Source organism: Nilaparvata lugens, chromosome 4, assembly GCF_014356525.2.
Source record: "Nilaparvata lugens isolate BPH chromosome 4, ASM1435652v1, whole genome shotgun sequence".
Taxonomy (NCBI): domain Eukaryota; kingdom Metazoa; phylum Arthropoda; class Insecta; order Hemiptera; family Delphacidae; genus Nilaparvata; species Nilaparvata lugens.
This window is the reverse complement of record NC_052507.1, coordinates 22,439,577-22,455,757: the sequence shown is the minus strand read 5'-3', so window position 1 is coordinate 22,455,757 and position 16,181 is coordinate 22,439,577. Positions and strand designations below refer to the sequence as shown.

At 35.1% G+C, this 16,181-nt stretch overlaps 1 protein-coding gene across 3 annotated transcripts in view; it reads left to right on the top strand.

Annotated features, from left to right (window-relative positions):
• The window catches only part of LOC111047815 (hemicentin-1), a 482,899-nt gene that overhangs the window by 406,099 nt on the left and 60,619 nt on the right, over window positions 1–16,181 (top strand). For all 3 annotated transcript variants that reach the window (XM_039427127.1, XM_039427125.1, XM_039427126.1), the window contains 2 exons: window positions 8,493–8,623; window positions 14,645–14,804. In XM_039427127.1, coding sequence (XP_039283061.1) covers window positions 8,493–8,623; window positions 14,645–14,804 — 291 coding nt within the window. The remainder of the gene's footprint in view (window positions 1–8,492; window positions 8,624–14,644; window positions 14,805–16,181) is intronic.

Here is a 16,181-nt window from a genome sequence, read left to right as displayed (position 1 = left end):
AGTCGTCAAAATAGCTGTTCTACAGATGAAATATCTCGACTATGTGTTTTTATATAAACTGCTCACCTACCTACCTCATGCACGAGAAGGAGGTTACACAGTCCATTTCTCAAGGATGGGGTACAACCACCATTAGTTTCCCAGGAAAAAGACTAATGCCGGTTGATAGAGCTGATGAATATCTATTCAGGGTATGAGTTTGAAAGAAATCGGTCAAGTCATTTTTGAGAAAATCGTAAAAACATGGTTTTTTAGTAATTATCCGCCATTTTTCTCAAGAATAATACAGAGCTCCTGCAATTTTCCCAGAAATGAGACTCATGTCAGTTGATAGGATCTATGAATGAATAGCTTATCCATGGTATAAATTTGAAGAAAAACGTTAGAGTCGTTTTCGAAAAAAACGTGAAAAACATGGTTTTTTAGTAACTATCTTCCATTTTTTCCGCAATCTTGAATTTAATTCTATTGAATTTCTTATTGTCGGATCCTCATCGTATAAGGACCTTAAGTTTAAAACTTCAAGTCAATCGGTTAATAATTAGGAATGGAGTTATCGTGTTCACAGACATACACACACACACACACACACACACATACACACACACACACACACACACACACACACACACACACACACACACACACACACACACACACACACACACACACACACACACACACACACACACATAAACACACACATAAACACACACAGACCAACACCCAAAAATCATGTTTTTGGACTCAGGGGACCTTGAAACGTATAGAAAACTTGAAATAAGGGTATCTTAATTTTTTCGGGAAAGCAATACTTTCCTCACCTATGGTAATAGGGCAAGGAAAGTAATAAAAAGTGTTATTCATGCTCCAATTCAATGTTCAGTTGTTATCAGTTGCTGGAATCAGCAGCATGCAATTCGAAACTAAATGAAGGAGCGTAGTAACTGATAGCAGGCCATTGATCACAATGTGCAACAATTTGTAACAGGTACATTCATGCAGATGAGCCGGTGATAACAGTGAAAAATCACTGTTCCATCCCTTTTCTGAGAGTGATTGGACGGGTGTGGTCGAACTGTCTTTAAATTTCCATTTTCACGTCATAAATTGAGTCAGTCATGCTTCAGATTTTATTCGTGATAGCATTCATCACCTATACCAGGAGTATTATGTGAGAAATGGTCAGTGTCGTATAACGTTCAGTCGCACGTGACAGTTCAATTCAATGTTTACTGGGTTAGAATTAATTTTCTCATGAAAAGCTAGTCTCCTAGTACTAAAATAAATTACTGAAAACGATTATACGGTAACATTATATGATTTTTATATCATATGACTTTGATCTTATGGAGTAAACATAAATCCCACATTATTTTTATTTTATTATCAATATTAATTTTGGAGTTAATTACTCTGATAGATTCAAAATTGGAGTAGATAAATTTTTTGGACTCAAAATAGTTTGTAAATATAGTTATCATTTACATGACCTTTAGACTGTGTATTCCAAATTGAGGTTTAGAACAGTTTTTGGCGAATGCCTGTTGTTTTTACCTTAATTTTAATAGCGGAGAGCTTCGCTCTGGAGTACAAAAGCATGAAAAATTTATTACGGAAGAAGAAATTATAATTACATTCATACAGAAATGTCCTATCTAATCACAGTAAATTGATATCAATTCCCAGAGGTATGCAAAAATTTTCCTCACAAAGGTCCAGTTGCACAAAAGCCAGTTAAATTTTAATCCTGATCGACTTCACGTGAACCAAATCAGAGAAGACCATTTACAAAGATGGATCTACTAGAATTAATCAGGATTGAGAATAACCCGGCTTTTTTGCAACCGGCACTAAGTACCTGATTGAATGATTACAAAAGTTCAACAGCTGAGTCATAATTTTGACACAGTCCCACACATATGAACTCGCTCACTCACCTCCATCACCAACAGACGACGAAATAATTATTATCATCTGTTTTTTCCAAGGATCAATAATAATTATCCTTTTAATGTCCTTCGGCGATCGAATCTTTATATTATAAACCTATAATTCTGGATCTCGTGAGAATCATTTTCGAGATCCGGTGAAATACAAACATATAAACATATGAACATCTAAACATCAAAACATCTAAACATCTAAACATCTGAACATCTAAACATATAAGCAGAAGCTGCTCGTTTAATAATATAGGATTTGTATATGAATGAATAAATAAATAAATAGTAACGTATTACTGCTGCTATGAAATATCAGCTGAGTATTCTATATTGACGTATCCTATGAATGTCGTGTTGAAAGTATTCAAAAGTTATACTGACACCATTTTCATCAGAATAAACATTGTGATCTTATCCATAATCGGTAATATTTCATAATAACTGTGTGGATATAGGTCGAAAGGAGAAAACTTACCTTTCGATTCGATTTAATTGATTCACAAACCAGAATGCACAAATCTGTGTGTGGGGAGGAGTTCTATATAATAGTATAATAAATAATAATTATAATTTAACAAAGGAAATTCCTATCAATAAATAGTTAGAGATGAAGAAGAAAAATAATGGAGAGACAATATAATCTCCCTTGAACAGTTCAAGAGATTGATAAAAAAGGAAAGTAAGTTAATCTCTATAATAAGAAAGGAAAGAACTGGCTTATACATGTACGGGATACGAGAGTCACGAATGACGCATCATCACGTCTGAACCACTAGACTGATTAACTTGGAATTTTTCATATAGATTCTTCATTCACCGTGGATGGCTGTAGACCTATTTCTCAATCCTTCAAGATTTCATTTAATGAAGTTTTCAGTTTTACAAGTTTTGAATTGGACCTTGCGGAACACGGGTTACTTGCTAGTCAGCAATAAAGAAGGTAAAAAAGGAGGGATTCAGCAATACATGCGGATATGAGAGATTGAATATCATGGCGACAAAATATATCTTGATATTGAGAAAGACAAAAATGGAGATTCAAGAAAAATGAAGACTCAAGCTAACCAAATAATTAATATGAACCACAATAGAACAAATAAGCGAACTATGGACATGGTAACTTGTCCTATTCCCGTTTGAGTCCACGTCCACATATTAAAATTATTGGAAATTGAAACGTTGAATCTCTACGAATAAACGTTCTCTATCAAAAACTTTCATACACGGCAATCTCTACAAAGGTCCAAAATGTCGTATCATTGTGATGTGATTGATAAAACATGCTGGTAATATCAGAGGGCATTCTATAACCATATTCTCTACTGCACTCTATAGTTCTATTCTGAAAACACTATTCCATATCAGAAGATATTCTAACTTCTTTCTTATTATGTTCTGTTCCATTGAAATTTGATTTTCCAATTCCCGGTTCCACCTAACTCGGTCATGACTTCTGGACATGGTCAAATCACGGTGCATTGGAACTTAACGATTTCTATGGCGGTAGTAACTATCAATAATTCCAGTGCACACCTGTGAAGCGTACAAGTTCAAATGTCTTAACTGAGATTGGTGAGACCGGGAAAAGTAAATCTTGCTGTAATTAGAGAAAATGTAGTTAACACTAAACCACTGAAAAAGCCGATGATCTATGGAGACTATATCCAGCTGAAATAAAGTCACTTCATCCAAAGGTATCATGGTTATTCTTCAAGAAGTACAACGTTCTCTGCTCCAATTAATTTTCTGCTTGAGTGTGAAAAAACACTCGTCATCGGCTCGACTAGATTCAGTACTGAACAAACAGCAAGCCAGTTCATCTCAGTTGAGATCATAATTCTATCTTGGTTTCTCATCCATCTCCTTTCTTTCTAACAACAAGCTGTACCAACCCTTGTTACTGAAGTTCATCTTATTTTAACTGATTGCTTGGGGCTCTGTGCCGCTTGGACGGAAAAATCGCCCCTCTCTTCCCCATTGTTTGTATATTTCCTTGAAAGTCACCTATCTCTCACTGGCAAGTCATGTAATTTCTCTGAAACGTGAGCCTCTTCCATTTCCCGACTGCTCCTGATGGTATTACCTGGAATCGTTCCATTGCTTGTTGTTGCTGATAATGTCAACAAAACATTTTACAGAAATCTCTATCCACAGGCTCAAATCTGATAATTGTGAAATGTGAAAATATTATTTTGAAATTATTGATTCCTACAGTCGTCCTGTTGCTTGTTGTAATAGTTCTTACAACATTCCTCCCTCACATGCTCCTTCATGTGTTCTTACATGATCCTGTTCTTACAACATTCCTCCCTCATATGTTCCTTCATGTGTACTTACTTTACCCCCTGAAACATAATACTAAAGTGTCACTTTTTCGCTCTCGGTAGTAAAAAACAGAAAAACTCCCTAGGGAGTAAAAGTGACTCAATTTAAATAACATGGGAAGCATCTCTAATTTAAAAACTCACATTATAATAGGTTAGAAGGTCTAAGCTCAGATGAGAAAGCATAAAGAGGTGTCTGTCATTGAGTCAACTGAATTCAATACCACAACCAGAAATTTGATCAACTCATGAAATATATGTTTGTATGATATTATATTCTTAATATTAGTAGACGATAAAAATTTATACAATTTTTAAAATATCTTATTCTATTCAAAATACCAGCCAACAAATATTTTTGATCTGCAATTCAAATCTGAACCGCATGATCTGGAGTCAGCCATTTTTGGTAGACACCCAGCTAATATAATTGTTACAACTTTTGCTAGACAGCGCAATCGGCAGTGCCAATCAGACCCAGATGCCCGGTTTTTAGGTTTTAGATTTTAGGTTATGTTGTTAGGAAACATTGTCACCAATACGTAAGTTATTAAAATGATTTTATTTGCAGTTTCTATAAAAAAATGTAGATGGAGGAAAAATGTTGTGTACATCACGAGTGAAAAATACTTTTTCTCCCTCAGGAAAATTGTTGCCCTCGGCTTCGCCTCGGGCTTCAAACTTTTCCCTCAGGGAGAAAAAGTCGTACTTTTCACTCTAGATATACAAATAACTATTGTGTATGAGATATTAAGCCGTTCTCGGACCTTTATAGCTCCTTTCTGCTTTGAATATTATTGATTAATTATTTGAATATCTTCGAAACGGCTTGAGATAACGATACGCGGTTTTCGCCATTCATTATTTCTTAAAATTCCGTATCGAAATCATGTATTGCATGACCACCTTCCTACTTAAAAAAATTAAGTTGCATTTAATATGGCGGATCCAAGATGGCGGAACAGATTTTTAAAGTCATAGTAGAGTAGTATTTTCAATTTGAGTAGTATCCCCAATCACACTCACTGTCTAATTACCATTGTGTATGAGATATTAAGTTGTTCTCGGACTTTTCACCCACCCAGTATGTTTCTACCTCACACATAAATATGTATTTCCAACCTCAAAGCAGACAGAGTACGATAGAATGAATATCATTCATTAAATAGGTCATAGTTGCAAAACAATGATTGTCAAATTATGATTTTGTGAGATAAGAGTTCAAGACTATTCAATCATAAACTTTGATTATTTTTTGGAAATTTCATTGTTATTTATGGAGAATTGATCATTGGCCACATGCTTCAGTGATTGATGATGGTGTCGAATGAGTAACATGAGCACCCGGCAGTTTTGTGGAATTTTGATGGTGTCTATAAGTTACTCAATGAATTCTATGTGTCTATAGTTACTCTATTAGTTCCAATAATTTCATATATCTATGTGAAGTCAAAAGTTATCATCTTTATCTCGTCCACGTTCTAATGGATGATTATAGTATCATTTACACGATGTTTTATATCATCGTGTGCATAGAATAGAATATAATAGAATAGAATAGAATAGAATAGAATAGAAATAAATGAAAATAAAGTTATAAATAAAAATAGAGTTATTTTATTTGATATTTATAATCACCTCGTATTTGTATTGCGTATCTTAATGTCTTTCTTGAATTATTATCGATATTAAATCAGTTCTGGTTTGAAGAGGCTAGGATTCAATAATTCAGGTAGTCTAAATTGTAGCAAATTATGGAAGGCTTGAAATTTAGTATCAGTGAAAAACTCTTATCTTATCAGACACTCATCATTCGATTAATGAAAATGTCAACATGGCAGAGATCAGTTTTTGGATAACCCTGAGGAAGTCCCATCTGGATATCGCAACCTTCTAATCACCAGTAAGTCTTCTTATCGGCTTGAGCCTACCTTAACTACTTTCTAATGAGACGAGTATGCGGGCATCCATGCCTGATGAGAGGGCGTTGTGAGGGAATTAGTTTGGGCCTAGACCGAAATCACGTTCAGAGCGCACTGTACCGAGTAACAAACTGGCAGTACATATCGGACGTGTGTAATAACGTGGGGCCCAGCACTCCCCTACCGACAATGCATGGGTGAGATGACTGCAGGTAGGGCCGGCCAGTTAGGCTTATAACACACCTGACGCCTCTAGTTGCTTGCTACTCTATAGCCCATACAGGTATATTCAGTACTCCAGATCTGAACTGTATGTATGTGGCATGCCAACTGAATTGGAGCTTCTGTAAGCTACATTATAAGCAGCGCTTCCATCACTGTATTAGTGCAGCCGGTCTCTTGCCACTCGTAACCGCACATGTAAACTCCACGTATGAGTTGCACGTCTAGACGACTGGAGAGTGGAGTTTGTACAGTAGCACTGTCTTCATACTGGCTGGATATCATTGTAATGTGGGTTTGTTTGTTATTGTGGATGTTGCTGAGTTTATATATGAATATGAAGTATCCCAAATGTGATGAGTTTGAGGAAGTTTTTGATGGGTTGGAGATTTATTAAGATTTATTAGGGTATATCATTTTTTACTGATAGTAATAATATTCTATTCGTTGTATTTATTCTGTTATGTGTCTAATGTTTGCTGTTTTCATGAGTTATTGTTTGACTTGACGTAGTAATGCATTCCATGTTTTCTTTTGCTACTGCAATGAAACATTCATTAAATTATTTATCACCGTTTTATGTATATGAACAAAGAAAATAACTGCTCATTGAACTCTAACAAATTGTTTGCTTACTTGATAGAGAAGTATGAGAGATTCAATTTTCTCTTATTATGTAATATTAGATTATTACTCCTTCGGGCTTTTGAGAAAAGGAAGTCCCCGCCAAATGTCATGGAAATTGACATTTTTAATGACTGTCAAAAACTTGAAGCAAGAGTTTTGTTTTTAACTCTTCTTTTTGCTCAATCGAGTATATTCAGGACCTTCATGAATTCAAGTTAGGTTCTTTGTTTTTACCTCTAGTCAATAGTGACAATTCTTTCATCATAAATCAGGATTCCAATATTATGGATACAAAAAAGTATGTTGACTTATCTATTATCCTTAACTTAAGGATTAGTTAACTTAATCTATTGTCCTTTAAGAATAAACTTTGTGACTATGTAATTTGCAACAGATCTAATATCGAATCTTAAAATTGAGGAAATTGCAACATCCTACGCATTCGGTGGCTATATCATGATGATGTGTTGTATATCGTCGACTGTACGTTATAAGGGAGCGCTCCTGCCATGTCGCAGTGAGTGAGTAAGGAGAGCCCTGGAGTGAATAAAACATCTTCAATTCCATATTGTTTACTCGCCCCTTCAATTTCCTATTCCCATCGTGTGCTCACTCAATACTTCCTCTATCGTTTCTGTACAACGTCCTCAGGAGGCTTCTTCAAACCACCTCAGGATAGAATATTATTGTGATGTGCTCCTATTTTCACCTCCTTCTCTGCTTCATCTATACAATAACTTCTTTTTCTCCAGTTATAAGTTCCACATCGTATTTTAAAAACGCGGTGATAACTTCACATCGGTTATCGATGATAAATTATGTGAACAGCAATCAAATTTTATTTATTCCCCGACAGAATTCTTGAATTCTGATCCAATCTGGTCTTAAGATCAATCATTGTTTCAACTCATTTGTGATAACGTTCTTCTATATTTTCCTGAGGTATTTCTGTAGCTGGAAGCGTCTATTGAATATTCCTGTGAGCAATTCCAGAAATAAAGTGATGTTTATGCTTTTCTTGGAGAAAATCGAGTGGTTTCAATCAACCCATGATTGGAATAATGTTATAATACTATCATTCCAGGGAAAAACACACTGGATATCAACTAACATGAATACTGTACAAAAAGTATAGTTTCATCTTGAGGTGTATTGCACCTACAATACTACACAATATTTTCATCTACTCAAATCAGCCTTGAACTTCATAATATTGATTTGAAAAACAATTAATATTGATAAAGAACTATAATGCAGCAAACCCAAACTATCAGCATCTTGAACTCATCCCTGAGTCCATGGATAAGAGTCCTCTAATACGAAGGACGTAAGGATTGATGGAAAAACATGAAGATGATTGTACTTTTGATACGTCTGCTCAGCAATATTGTTCAATCCAATATTCTATTAAAGGCAGCAAGATTAAACATAGAACATTTTTGTTTCCATAGATATGCCAGTTGTTTCTCTGAAGATGGGCTCCAGCTTGAATCCTGATGACATCAAAGAAGGGGATGACGTCTACTTTGAATGCAACATTAGAGCCAACCCAAAAGCCTATAAACTTGCCTGGTTCCATAATGTGAGTAATCAGATTTAACTAATCTTATTCCCTAGTATATATATTTGAATTGAATTGATCTGCATGAGTTAATAATTTATTGTAGTCAACAATACCAATAAATACAGCATGTGAATGAATCTAATCAACACAGGGAGATGAGACTCTCATCTTGAGAATGATGTAGTAGTATGATTCAAGTATGAATATCTAAAAATTTCAACGATAAGATGAGTGAAATATAGGATTGAATCTATGGTATATTTTTGTATCAATTCTTGGACTCTGCTGTCTCAAAATACTTTTACTCTGGTTTGTAGAAAAATCACATATCATTGATAAAATCATCAAAGAGTTCACGAGGTTATTCATATGCTTCATGGTACTCATATTCCGATAATGCTTTCTTCTCAATCATGTTTTGAGTCGACTTAATACCACATGAATAATTTACAGTGAAGTTCAAAGCTAATCTCAATTAATGAGTTCTAAATATTGGCCACATTTCATACATTCCATTTGGGAACCACTTGGAATGCTTCTCTCACAAAAATGTATAAAAAATAATATAGTGTTAATGGAATATATAATGAATAATATGTATAATGGAATATAGTTTCACCTCATAACTATCTGATTTTTTATAGGATTGACATTCTTTTGACCTATGCGGTATAAAAATTTTTCAAGAAAGACATATAGTTTGTTAATCTTATTGATTTATTCCATTTCAACAGAAGTTGGTATTCGGCAGTCGTTTCATAGGCTACATTTGCATCTGAACATACTATGCACATTTTTTCAGTGGGAATAAGTCTCTACTGTATAAAAACACAATGGAAGACCCAAAGACTCCAATTGAGAGGTAGAAGCTTCATAATCATTTAAGATTGAGTTTTCAGCTTATATTCATTCACAACCTCAAAACAACACAGAAGTTTGTGTTGAGTACTCAGGTTTCCAGCAAATATCTCAGTGCGTTATCTGAAAGTTTTGCTTTGTGGAGGTGAAAAGTGTGTTTACTCTGTTTTGAGAAGGGAGACTTTGTGGTGTGAGTAATATAAGATGGTGTTACTTGTAGTCTAGCAGAGATTAACTTTGTTCTTGTGAACTCAATGTTGTAAGCTGATTCGCCACTCGCATGTTTGGTTAAGTCTGAAACAAAATTTTGCATCTTGTAGGGTCAAACATGGCTAGAACTCCATACGCTGGATTTATATGAATCTCCACTTTAGCTGTTTATCAGGACGAAGAATCATTGTTGTAACTTTTCAGACCTTGATGATTATCCAAGAGTGGACAATATTTAGAACTCATTAGTTGAGATTAGCTTTAAACTTTGCTGTAAATTATTCATCTTTTCAAAGTGGAAACTTTCCGGTATCATTCCTCTATTGTTCATTCCAAAAAATGCTGTGATAAATATTATCACATGGAAATAATCTGAAAATAGTTGTTCGTATATCATGTGATGTTACTTAATCACATTGTAACTGTTTGATAATATAATAAGTTGTTTACTTACTTTAGTTTGTTTTCTACGTAAATAAAGTTGGTTGCATGAAATGGCTAATAATTTATTAATAAGGTATTCAAACATGGCGCAGTCGAGGAATTGAACAGAAAAGGAGAATGATAACGACAGGATTGAGTGAGTAATAAAATTGAGTAATCATTGTATAATTATTTTTCTTCTTAAAAGACAAACATGGATTTCAACAATTATTAAGCCAGAACCATTACTATGCAACGGGGAAAATGTCTCAGAAAATTTTGAACTAATCAGAAAAAATATCGTAAATTATTTTATAGCAACTGAGACAAATGAAAAATCCAACCAAATTCAAGTTGCAAGATTGAAAAACCTATTAGGCAATGAAGCTTTGATTTTGTATGAATTGTTAGAAGATGTGAATGAGCCAGAAACGGTAGAATCAATATAAAAAATACTAGAGAGCTATTGTTTACCAAAAAAGAATGAGATCATGAATGTATACAATTTCATAGCTTGCGAACAAGAGGAAGGTAATTCATTTCATTCAACTTTAAAGGGGCTAGTGACAAGATGCGAATTTGGAGAGCAAGAGAAAAAGTTATTGAAAGCTATGATTGCATTGGGGTTAAGGTCGAAAGAAATGCAACAACGTGTGTTGCGAGACAACGCCTCGTTGAAGAAAATAATTGATTGTCGTCGCAGTGTTGGAAAAGGTGAAAAACTAGATAAGTCAATAAATGAAGAGAAGTCTCAAAAGGAAGTGCACCCTGCTATTGATGTTCACCTATTGGTCTCTGGCTAGTAACTTGAATAGCCTCCACAATTATTCGGTAGCGGCAGTGTGTTACTTTGGCAATGGTTTAGGTTGGTGACAACCGGTAAGCAAGTTTGAGATTCGACTTGGATTTGAGAATAGGTTCTCGCATCACTAACAATCACACCACAGGAAGGTTAGCATCACTTCACAGAAGTTCAACATCAGATTGCTGTGATTGTTAGTGATGCGGGAACCTATTTTCAAATCAAAGTCGAATCTCAAACTTGCTTACCGTTTGTCACTAACCTACACCATTGCCAAACTAACACTCTGCCGCTCCCGAATAATTGTGGAGGCTATTCAAGTTACTAGCCAGAGACCAATAGGTGAACATCAAGAGCAGGCCAAAATCAGCTTCATAATTATTGTTATTCATTCAAATAACAGGAAATTCGAAGATTTGATGTTCATCACACAAAAACGAGTGCATAGAATGAAGGTCTGAGGAAGAATTACATCCACTGAGAATTATTACAGAAAAAATCACGATGTTTATCAAATTTGAATACTAATCAAGAAGAATCCAATTGTCTCTGTTGATTTGAAGATATTACATTCAGCGATCTAAACAGAGACTATTGGTTAAATCTTCCATACTTATAAAATTCTTATCTCACTCACTCAATCACTCACTGATCACGATTTTAAACTATTATTCTTGCTTATAATTTCCAATTTCTTATTTTATCACTGTAGTAAGTTTTTTGTAACTAGGTTTTATATAGTACTAGCCGTCAGGCTCCGCCCCCTGGACCCCCGACTGGATCGTCCAAGAATGAGATCGGTAGGCTCGCTTCGCTCGCCTGCATTTTTCATTTGGGCATTTTTATCATAATGTTGGGACAATCCAGTCGGGGGCCCAGACTAAACGGCTGGCTAAACGGATATGGCGAGCGAAGCGAGCCTCACTGCTAGTAATATAACATTCCCAGGATTGAAGTAGCAGTGCCCAATCAATTTTTCCGCGATAAATGCATTTAAATCTTCAACTTGGTGCCAACCTAACAAAGTCAACTCAACTTAATGCCAACCTGACAAAATTATTAATTTAGTTGCCAGTTAACAACTGTTTCGAAGAGGTACTCTATCTAGATTATAGTTCTATAGTAACATATGATATGGAAATTTCAATTATAATTAAGAGATTGGGAGAAGAAGAATATACATGCTAAAAGACGAACTTTAAACCCTTAAAAACAACCCTTAGAGTTAAAATATTGCCAAAAGATTTCTTAGTGCGCCTCTAAAGGGCCAACTTAACATACCTACCAAATTTGAACGTTTTTGGTCCGGTAGATTTTTAGTTATGCGAGTGAGTGAGTGAGTGAGTGAGTGAGTGAGTGAGTGAGTGAGTCAGTCAGTCAGTCAGTCAGTGAGTGAGTGCCATTTCGCTTTTATATATATAGATCTAGTGTCAATAAAGTATTGTTATTATTTTTCTTATCGATTGTCAGAAGACTCCTCCATGCACACGGACTTATCGTCCAAGCATGGAGTTATTCATTTACTTTTTACTTGTTTTCCATATTAATGTTACAAACTAATATTGCGTTTACTTTGTTTTTACATACTATGTAATGTATAACGTTTTCGAATAAATTGAAATTGATTTCTGGAAAACTACTGGATGGATTGCAACAAAACTTGGAATATAGCTTCCTTATACGTCCTAGGTGCTCACTAAGAAATATTTTAGCAATATTTAAACTCTAAGGGTGGTTTTTAGGGGTTTGAAGTTCGTCTTTAAGCATGTATATTCTTCTTCCCCCAATCTCTTGATTATATCAGGACCTGAGCTAACTTATATGAAGAACAGAAGAGAATTTATATATTCTCAGAAGAGAATTTGGAGCTCTCAAAAGGGATTGGAAAAGTGCATACGTGCCGAGGCCAGATGGGTCAGCAAAGACAGAGGACATCTCAGAATCTCTTTTTTGTAAAGGGATACTTATGTAGTATAAATAGAAAGAAAAATAAAATCTCAGTACCCTTTTTGAATTATTTCATCACAACATGTTTCAACATTGATGCCATTTTCAAGTGATCTTGACTGTGCCAGTCGACATTTCTGCTGATTTTCAATTTAAATAATTGATCACCATATTGAAGACAAAGTAGGCCATATTGAACATTTGTTCATTATAGTGTGATTCACCTGGACTGTCAACATTGACAGAATGTAGCCTAATCTGTACGTAATGCTGACAGTTAATCAATCAATCATCTTTATTCAAATATACATAAAATTGTACAAGAATGGATCATGATACGTCAAGATTTTAGCTGTATATGAAAACACCGAAACTAGTAGTTCTGTGAACAGAAGACCTCACTCAGTTTTCTCATCCACAAGTACATGATATCACCTGTTAATTCAGTTAAATCACAAAATTCACAGTTGAATTCACAGTTTTTGTTTTTTGCAAGATCAAAAACTCACTTATGTTGATAAACTCAAATCACGTTTTAATTTGAATCCCATATGATGATTTATTCAGTTTCGTGATAATCTTTCCATCTGATAAAAATATTTCTCAACTATTTTAAGATTACTTTTTTCAATCAAGAATATTATTATTTCTTCAACATTATTCAGTTCATTCAATATTTTTTTTTTTATTTCCAATCACCTTTTAAAATTGTTTTTCAAATATGAGAATATTGATACTGATGGGCTCATAAAAAATATTGAAACCCTCACCTTATAGAAATAGACACGGCCAGACATCTGTGTAATGCATATATGGATAATCCACTTGTCAGCTGATTGATTATGAATTATTCTATAGTCTGATTAATCCTATCTTCAAAGTAGATGATATATATATATATATATATATATATATATATATATATATATTATATATATATATATATATATAATATATATATATATATAGTGGAGGAACTCCTTTTCTTTTCATATTATCCATAAAATGCAAAATTTAAAGAAACCTTGTGTATACATCGACGTACAGTTAAAAAAGGAATATTTCTGTCAAATCTCATTGAATTCTATCAACGCATTTGGCCGTAAACAATTTTTTTTGTTTATTCATCTATTTAGCAATCATAAAATGATTGAGAAGAGGAGAAAGGCTTATATTGAATAATCATTATTAAGATACAAAATCAATATGATTTGAAAGTTATCAGAATTCAGTTAACTGTATTAATTAACCCTGGAGGTCTCGCAAGTTCTTTACACCCAGTCATGAACGATCAAGGTCATTTTTCTGCACTTATAAAAAATATTCGTTCCGCCTTTAAAGTACCTCCAAATGGACTCTTGTATCATACATTCATGCAGTTGGCGCCTCATTTCCCTTGCCTCAGTCATTGTTACACATGCGTTCTTTCAAGTACTTGTCGAGTACACCCAGAGCGGCCCAGTGTGAATTATCAATGTCATACAAATTTATTGATAGATAAGATAGAACATGTTGCACTTCATTCTCTTCCCTTAAACAGCTGGGTAGATTATTGTATTATGTAAGCAAACCTGGAATATCTACTAGAAAATTTTTAAGCTTACAATTTTGATGACTGTTGGAGAAAGATCTAAGTCTAGCGCTAACTTTCATCATCTACAGTTTGGATTCGATAAATTAAACTCTGGATTAAAAGTACAATAACATCCTCCATTTCACTAATGTTGAAGTGCTTCGCACAAATCTGATATTGTAATAGTTTTCCAACGACTTCTAAAATCACGTTTTGTTGTTTTCAGGGCGAGGAGATCCATCATAACGTGACGGCTGGCATTATACTGAGTGATCACAGTCTGGTGCTGCAAGGAGTGACCAGGCACACTGCGGGCGACTTCACTTGTCTAGCTGCCAACACCGAGGGAAAAGGCACCAGCAATCCTGTCACACTCAGAGTCATGTGTAAGTTTACCATCAAGCAGTAGCACAGTAGACGAGCTAGAGTGTAGACACAAAAGTATTAAAATGTTGTCCCGATGAGATGTCGTGTTGTGATTGAAAAGCCATGTTTCCTAGAGTTTCCTAATGTTTAATTCTGCAACAACCAATCATTTGACAATGCAATTTGAAGGGGGTGTGTGGAAGCCAATATTTGATTTTGCAGCACAATTGGGACTAGTTGGAAGATGATCATAGCAAAAGGGACCATTTTACATCCCCTCTGTTAAAGGTGTGGAACCGCTGAGTGACACTTGTCTCAAAATTGAAAATTCCACCCCCACATTAAAGCTGCTATAACAATGTAAGGATAACTTGGAGTAGTGGAATAATACATCAAATCAAAGAGAATTCAATGCTGTGCAAACTTACAATGAGCAAAGATTTTTACAATGCATTGTTGGAGAGTTATAAGCCCTAAACCTAGCTCCGCAGTGCAGGCTGGTTGCTTGGCTGAATCGGACCAGGCGCTGAGACAGCAAATAATAGCAGCGTTGGTGGGAATGCGATCGGCCGCAGTAACATCTTCCACCCAGCAATGGTCGGCTTAGTTCCGCCTAGCGGACAGACGAAAGAACAAACCAGTCGGTTATTTGATCCCTCCAGCCAGGCTCAGCCAAGCAGCCGAGACAATAGAACAATGGATTGGCGGTCGTATTCGCGTTCATCAGCAGTTTTCTTTCTCACGATTATTTTGATTTTTGTGTGTCAGTAATAACTCCAGTCACCAGTAAAAAGTTCTCAGAAACGTGGTTTACTACCATATTAATGACTTTTCATGATGATTTTTAATTATTTAAAAACATTGTTGACATTCTGAGCCTTTAGGCTAAACTTGGGGTCGCTGAGAACGAATCTGCAATCAGAATTTCTCTATCACGAAAAATAACGAAAAAAATCGAGCTGTTGAGCTTCCGGCAACCGTTAACAGTCATCCTGCAATGCGGCCGAAACACTTCCAAGCCAGACACCAATCTCGAATGACAACAACGCCAAGCTGTAAGAAACCATCCTGCACTGCGGCGCTAGGTTTAAAGAGCAAAACAGTGGATAAGAACCTCTTATTTCGACAATTCCTCACTTTCAAGAGCAGATATTTCGAAAACTGTTGGATTTGTCACAAAACTTCACTTAACAAAAATTGTAGAGAATTAATCAAACTTCATTTTTGAATCGTTAGTCAATTTCGATAAACGCATTGTTCCCATGATATAAGCGTGGAAGCAAAAAACTGAAAAATGCAACATTTAAACCACTCTCAGCCCTTCAGGACATGGAGTATGAATAGGGACTTTTGATATTATGCTCTTCTCCTCATTAGTCCCAACAAAATTTCAAAGT